General features: G+C 25.2%; 1 protein-coding gene and 1 long non-coding RNA gene across 2 annotated transcripts; one reads left to right on the top strand and one right to left on the bottom strand.

Moving 5' to 3' along the window:
* Window positions 1-4854: 4854 nt before the first annotated feature.
* LOC110602003 (ananain-like) lies at window positions 4855-5443 on the bottom strand. The gene is made up of 2 exons (XM_021739433.1): window positions 5008-5443; window positions 4855-4922 (listed from the first exon to the last, which is right to left on the bottom strand). The coding sequence occupies exons 1-2, from the start codon at window positions 5441-5443 to the stop codon at window positions 4855-4857; spliced, it is 504 nt and encodes a 167-aa protein (XP_021595125.1).
* Window positions 5444-6405: 962 nt separating this feature from the next.
* On the top strand, window positions 6406-7876 carry LOC110601330. Its single transcript, XR_002485815.1, has 2 exons — window positions 6406-7323; window positions 7440-7876. It is a non-coding gene; the product is annotated as an uncharacterized LOC110601330 (long non-coding RNA).
* Window positions 7877-8616: the final 740 nt, after the last annotated feature.

Raw genomic sequence — 8616 nt, 5'->3', positions numbered from 1 at the left:
AGCTTTAAACTTGCAGCAAGGTATTATGGGCCTTTCAAGGTGTTGCAGAAGATTGGAGCGGCTGCATATAAATTAGATTCACCTCAAAATGCTAAAATCCATCATGTGTTCCATGTGTCTCTCCTCAAAAAGCGTATTGGAACCAGATGCAACGTGCAACCAGAATTACCACTCTTAGATGAGGAAGGTGAGCTAATTCCTTAGCCAGAAGCTATTTTGGATAGCAGAATTAGAAGGAAGAAGAAAGAAGTTTTGGTTCATTGGCGTGGGTTGTCTCCAGCTGAGGCTACTTGGGAAGAATTGGCCAAGATTGAAATTCAGTTTCCAGAAGCTCCACTTGAGGACAAGCGGATTGTTTAAGGGGGGAAGAATGTCACGTAGCTTTTTAATTGTTAGCAGATTTATTTCCTTGTAAGCAGCTAATCTGTTAGCTATTTTGCTATTTAAGTGAATGAATAAAACAGACCAAGGGGACTAAAAAACAACTCAGAAACGTGAAAACGTTTGAGATCTTGGTTTCCTCCATTAAATCAGATTCTTTTCTTCCTTTGTTCGTTCTTATTTAGCTCTTATAATAGGTCCTCAAAAGAACAAGCAGCAGTACGTACCAGTCTGGTTCTTGGGTCGTTACAATTAGGCAAGGCCATAAGAAAATTTTCGCTAGGCTAGACCTTGAGGCAGCTTTTACCAGACCATTCGGGTGTTGGTCTAGACCATAATATAATTATAATTATAATATTTTACCTTATATGTCTAGACCATAATATTTTATTTTATCATTTTTTCATCAGCAAATTTTTCTAACTGTATCTATGATTTTAAATTAATAAATAAGAATACCTTACAATTTAATATATTTTTATATCAAATAAGTTTTAAAACTCATTATTAGAATTTAAATTTAAAAAATTGTAAAAATATATAAATTAATCTTAAAATAATTTTGTCAATGAGTTAGTAGTAACAGTGAAGATAATAAATTATATTTATCATTTACATATTAATAATATTATTAAAGATAATAAAATATATTATAGATTAAGTGTATCCAATTAACATAAATATATAAATTTAAGTGTGTTATTTTATATAGATAAATAAAATTAAATCTGCCACATGTTAAATTCTCCTTAATTTTGATGAAAAAGCAATCTCCTTAACCTTTTAAAAATCAATTTTATATAGCTATATAGATATAATTATTATTAATTTAAATCATTAAATTTAAAATTTTGAATTTTTTTTTAAATTTTAACTCATCATAATTTAAATTAACAGACTTATTTGATCACTACAAAAAAAAAAAAGACATAATTATATCACTTTAATTGGTTGACAATAATATATAAATTACTCTCAGTTTAAAAAAATTATTTGCAAATAGAAAGTAAAAGCTTTTATGATAAAATTTGCTAAAAATCTTTTCAAAAAATTTGAATTATAGATAAATTATAAAAATTAGAATTGTTATAAATTATAGTTTTGAAAAGATTTAGCATGAATTTAATTACCTGCATCTTTAATTTAATCATTTATGTATTTAAATTTAGTAACTATAAATTTTATTATCAATATAATAAGTAGTTTTAAAGTTTTATTAGTATTATAATAATGAAACTACTAGAAATTGATTATTAATTAACCTTAAATTTAATTGAACAATTCCTATATTAAATTTATTGTGATATACCGAATTTAATTATCAACAAAATAGATAATATAAAGTTTTTATCAGTATCATAATTTTTAATAAAATAAATAAATTAACTTAAAAAAATTTGATTCAAATATAGAAATGATGAACCAATGTTTCTTAAAAATGAATTATAATAAAACAAACCCATTAGAAAAGAATTTTAAATACAAATAGGATTAAAAATTTTAAATTCATATAAACTCTACAATTAATTTAAGAATAAAAATTAAAATAAATAAATAAAATTAAAACTATGATAACTCATTTATCACTAATTATTGATTTAAATTTTGAAAAATATGAGATATTAAAATTGAAGGTTTGAAACAGTTAATTTGATTTTTTATTTTTATTCGGTTTAATTTATTTAATTTTATGATTCTACTCTAAAAAAAATTATGTATATACATAATAATTTAATTAAATTCTTTTAATTATGATCATTATGGCCGTTTTCAGTTGTATTTAAATAGAGTGGGTGAAATGATAAATTGCAGATTGAAATAATGAAATTAAATTTATATTAGAATAATAGAATTAAATTTAGACAATTCTATTGAATAAATTCATTCATAATACTGATTATTATAAAAATAGTAAAATTTCTACCTAGAAAAACTTTCTAATCCATACTAGTTAACTAGTAAATAAAAACTAAAACTAGAAAATAAAAACTAAAATTAAACTAAAGGAATACTGGGCCAGTTTGTTATTCCAGAAATGCCAGCTCCACCCACCCTTAATAATCTTACATATCCTCCTTCTCCCCCATTGAGTTCCCCACGAATTCTTGATGAGAAAATAGTCCCTTCCATAAGGATCAGTACCATAACCAATCACTAATACAACATGATTTGTGTTAGTGGTACAAGATTGTCGTCCATTTGGTAATTTTCCATCAAATACACCTCCACCGTATAACATAAAACCAGAATTATACCCATCACAGAATTATACCCATCAATAATTACAACCCGCTGGCTGTTGCACCAGTGCTTGCATAATTTCAGTATTATAGGTATTTATGTCAATACGCCTGATTATCAAAAACACTGGCTGAAATATCTATTGTTTATGATTAGGTCTTATAAGATTTGAAAATAAGAGAAAAGATTATGATTACAAGTCAGTTATAATTTTTAGGTGTCTATTCCTATAAACATTGAATATAAATTTATAATTCATATTAAATTATTTAATTTAAAAAAATTACTATTTAATTTTTTAATTTTAAAAAAATATATTAAAAAATTCTTAACATATTAAAAAATATACTAATTAGTCTCTATTAATTTTAACTGTTAAATATTATAAAAAAATTAAAATATTACTCATATAAAAAAATTAATTAATAAAATTTTTAAAAATTTAAAAAATCAATTAATATATTTTTTAAAATTATAAAAATTAAATAATAAAATATTTAAAATAAAATTAAAAAAAATATTAAAAATATTTTAATATATTTTTTAAAACTAAAAAACTAACTAATAAATATTGCCTAAATAATAATTTTCGTTTGATTTAAATGTTAATCAATTTGCAGAACACACCGGCAATTTTGTATGAGGGCATAATGGATGATTTCTTCTCTTACTTTACCCGACCTCAATAAATATTTTATTATGTTTAAAGTTTTAATTTATTTAATATATTTATATATAAATATTATTTTTTAATAAATATTACTAATATTATGTTTATAATTTATATTTTTATATATAATTTTTTAAATAAATAATTTTATATTGAAAAAGTTAAAAAAAAAATATTGTGGGGAAACTAGTCACAACTTCAAGAAGAATTTTCACTTATGGGGAGATGGAAGGAAAACACGCAAAAAAAAAAAAAATCGTAAGCATTAACTTCTATATTTTTACAATTTTTAAAAATTAAATAAAATCTATTAATTAGAATTATAAATAATTGGTGCAAAAATAAAATAATTAGTAAAAATTTAAAATTATACTATAATTATTTATTTATATATTCCATAAATACAAATAGACAACATATCCATATAAAAATATATTTTGATTGAAATATTTTTATTTATTAATTTAAAATTAATTGATCAAGAAATTGATTGATGATTAATTATAAAATTTAAAAAAATAAAGAAATAAAAAATTTTAATCTAAAAATATAAAATAAAATATTATAATCGTAATTATTTTTTATTATAATTTAAAATATATCATCTAACCCTATAAAAATAAAACATATGATTTTATATCATTTCATTCATTAGTTATTATGATTTCTCATAAATCATAATACTTATTTTTTTATTATTCAGTTTTTGCTTTTTGGACTAATATAGCTATCTCTGGTGAGCTCCACAGTCAGTAGTTGTACAGTCAGTAGTTATAATTATTGATGCTTATAATGCTGATTTTATATATTACGTGGGAGGTGTATTTGATGAAAAAATTATCAGATTTATGATTATCTTGTACCACTGATAATATGAATAACACAAATTATATTGTATTAGTAATTGGGTATGTTACTGCTATTTTTTCATCAAGAATTCATGGGGAATTCAATGGGGAGGATATGCAAGATTAGCAAGGGCGGGTGAAACTGGAATTTGTGGAATAACAAAATGGCCTAACATTCCTTTAGTTTAATTTTAATTTAATTTTTATTTCCTAGCTAATTGTTTTAATTTTATTTACTAGTTAATTGCAGTATGGGTTAGAGTTTATCATGCAGAAAGTTTCACTTTCTTAATAAAATCAGTTTTATTTCATTTCATATTTGAATTAGAATATTTTATTTTTATAATTTTGATGCATTTTATAACTTAAATTTATTTTTTAAATCAATAATATAATCACTTAAATACATGTAAGGAGGCAAAAATTTAATACAGAATATTATAAATATTTAATAATTTTTATTAGAAAAAAACCTAAGAATGGAAATTTGTTATAAATTGACAAATAATATAAAAGTATATTTTAATAGAGATATTTTTATTTATTAATTCAAAATCATAAATATTAATGATGATGAGATTGACTAATAGATAATTATAAAATTTGAAAAGAATGATGAGATAAAATATTATGATTCAGAAGTATCAAATAAAATATTATAATCATTATTCAAAGATCCTGAAACACAGTCTAAAAGTTGTTGCTCTGATAAAGTTATCGTCCATATTTTATTTTATATGCAGATTCAACGGCTGCCACTACTGCAAAAGCCCAGCAACTTCCTGCATTTATTTCCATTTTCAATAAGTTAATAAGATAATAAACATGCTCAATATATAATATATATAAAATAATTTTATATCATACCACATTGGCCTTGGTCCTTGATGCCCGTAACAGCTCTAGCAGTTTTCCAATTTATTGAAGGAGGCAATTGAATTATGTTTTCATAATTCAAAGTTTGAATATTTTTTAAACTGGATTGAGAAGGAGGTTTAGCCCCAAGATAGTATTTTCTAAACTCTTCTTGGGTTAAATCTGCAAATTGATTAATGCTTACATTAAAGGATTTGTTTCCTACAGCATTGAAGACTTCTACCAAAGCAACATTATGCTTGAATATCTGAAAACGTTTCTGTTGCTCAGAAGAATCCTTATAAACCCTTCCATATCTTGCCATCCATTGTTCATACTTCTCCGTGATGGTGGGTGGTTGAGAGTGGAGCTCACGAGAGATAGCTACATTAGCCCAAAGAGCTAAGATGAATAATGAAAATAAGCATTGTGACTTATATGAAACCATGATAACCGACAAATGAAATGATATAAAGTAGAATGTCATGTTTCCTACTTTTATAGAGGAATACTAGATATTTTTAAATCATAATAAAAAGTAGTTATGATTATAATATTTTATCTGATCATTCTTTTTAAATAATTCGGTATAATATTTTATGATTATAATATTTCTGAATCATAATATTTTATCTCATCATTCTTTTTAAATTTTATAATTATCTATTAGTCAATCTCATTATCAATATCTATGATTTTGAATTAATAAATAAAAATATCTCTATCAAATTATATTTTTATATTATTTATTGTGAATATATCAGTGTTTGTGGAAAGTTTACTAATTGATTTAACTTATACCGAATTATTTATAATTCTAATTGAGTTTTTAAAATTTATTTGTAAACTTTAATTTTTAAAAATTATGAAAATGGAAAAATTAATTATCCTGCTAACAGAAAAAATTACCGTTACGATCCATACAAAATAAAGGCATGTGTATTTATAAAAAAAGTAATCAGTCTCCGTAAATTTGGAACAAATTTCTATTCTTAGGTTTTTTTTTTTCTAATAAAAATTATTAAATATTTATACTATTTTGTATTAGATATTCTTTTAGTATGATATTACAAATATAAAAATAAAATTTCTAATTTTAATAAATATTCAAAAAAGTTGTTATTTTATTAAAAAGTTGTTATTTTATTAAAAATTTGAATATAATATTGTTATAATAATAATACAATTTAAAGCATTAAATTTGTTTTTAATATTAATTATATTGAAAGTGATTTTTTTTAAAAATTTAAAATAGTAATAATAGTAATTTATATTTAAAATATTGAACATATAAATTATATATATCATTAACTTATGTATTTATACTTATTTTATTATTTGTAATTTATTTACATATATTTTAGCAACTAAAAAATAATAATTTTATTATTTCTTACATACTATACTACTTGTGATTAAAATTCTAACCCCATTTACCTTATGGTAGCTATCATCAAAATTGTGGACAATAGCTAACAAAGTGGAAACATATACAAACAAATGGAAGTACTCCGATTTGTGATTCCATATGCGCCCTAATAGCCAGGATGGTGAAACATTATCTCAACTAATCAGGATACATGGTCCTAATCTAATCACATAAAACAATATGGTTTAGAAATGCTAAGCAGTTCCCATCGTTTTTTTTTTTTTGTTAGAGCCCTATCACATCTATTTTCTATCAATGGAATAGTAGTGAAAAGACACTTGTAATGTGGGAGGAGCTGTAAAGGCACAAAGGTTTGAGATAAACTGCCAACAACTTTTAAATCATATAGAAGTAATTGCGCTTCATTTCGTGTGGCCTTCTTGTTCTGCCATGCCTTGTGCTGGTTTAAATGCCTTACTTCTATGTAATTGCTGTGATTATAATGTTGTCTACCTTTTAGCATTATGAACAAAGGGACTGTGATGAAACTTTAGTAATGTGTCATATGATTGTAGAGTAAATGGTGGAAAGCAGAAATGCATTTGTTTTCAACCCCCTCTTTGTCGTCTCCGCTAGCCCTTTATTTTCTTCTTGTCTGCTGTCTGTAATAAAATGAGCAATTCCAACTTCATATTTACTTTTATTGTTATCTTTTTAAATTAAGTGCTAGCCTTTAATATTTGGATAATGACTATGTGGAGTTTGAGGTGTCTTACCATATTGCATTTTGATTCTTGTTTTACGATACTACTTTTATTATTAATAGTAGTAGTATTATTAATTTTTCATTATCTTCTTTTATATTCAAATATATTTTAATATTTTGGTAGAACCTTATGCCATTTGCAATCATGGGTGGCATGTAACAAGTTTCAGGACTTCTCAACTGATGTGATATGGTTTGTGCCCTTATGCTGCTATATTAGAATCGTAGTAGCATATAGTAGAAACTGGTATACCCAAGTGGAGGTGTCGAAAATGTTAGCTGATATTATATTTTATTTATTTGTGACAGGTGATTTGCATCTGGAGAATGTATACTATTCAGAAATGAAAGATGCTGGTTTCTTTGATGCTGATTAGGAGTGATGCAGTGATATTCTGGCCGGATGACTCTGTATATTAAAGTAACTTCCAGATGGCAAAAATTTATGTACTTGAAGAGATGCTTGTTCGTTGCTTGCTGGACTCGTTCTTTTACAATAGATGTAGTGTGCCTCTGGCACTTGGAACGCTTTGTTGTGTACCAATTAGGAACTGGTTAGACCGCATTAAAAAATATAACTCTGTATAATACAGAATAAGGGAAGCATAAAGGTATATTTTATGATATGAATTTGATATTATTTGGATCCATTATGTATTTTGAGATATTTTAAGTTTCTTAGTGTTGAACTATAATAATGTTTTGAACTATTAGATTGCAGAATTATGAAATGAAGTTGATGTGTATATATTGTCTTTGATGTTTTATGTATTGGAATGTGTGTGTACATATTGATATTATAGCAGGTTTATGAATTTATTAGAAAAATAATATGAATCAGATTTAAATGCATTTATTAGTGACTAATCAGCCACAAAAGCAAATTAAATAACAAATATTTTTTTTTTATTTTACTATTAATTTGCGACGAAATAGCGACTAAATACTCTTCTCTGAGGCGACCAAATAACAACGAAATAGCGACCAAAACAGCGATCATTTCGCGACCAAAATTTAACGACCAATTTACTTCCACATAGCGACTAAATGCTCTCCCCTGAGGCGATTAAATAACAACGAAATAGCGACCAAATTGGCGACCATTTAGCGACCAAAATTTAACGACCACTTTACTTCCACACAGCGACTAATATTTCTAATACCTAATTTGCCATGACACCAAATTAGCGACCAAAAAATGGTCGCTATTTTAGCGACCAATTTCCAAATTGTCGCAAAAAATTTAGCGACTGGCCAAACACCGACCATTTCATTTTGGTCGCTAAATTAGGGATGGCAGGTGGGCGGGTTTTCACGGGTACCCGATCCGCCCAAACCCTATTAGGACGGATTTGGATTTTTACAAAACGGATTTGGGCGGATTCGGGTTTGAAAAATTTTACCCGTCTCGGATTCGGGTAGGGTTCGGGATTAGGTGATCGGATACCCGTTACCCGAACCCGATTAACTATACTAACAAAACTAA

This window comes from Manihot esculenta, chromosome 15 (assembly GCF_001659605.2).
Source record: "Manihot esculenta cultivar AM560-2 chromosome 15, M.esculenta_v8, whole genome shotgun sequence".
NCBI lineage: Eukaryota > Viridiplantae > Streptophyta > Magnoliopsida > Malpighiales > Euphorbiaceae > Manihot > Manihot esculenta.
The sequence above is the reverse complement of the archived record's forward strand: the minus strand, read 5'-3'. Positions and strand labels throughout refer to the sequence as shown.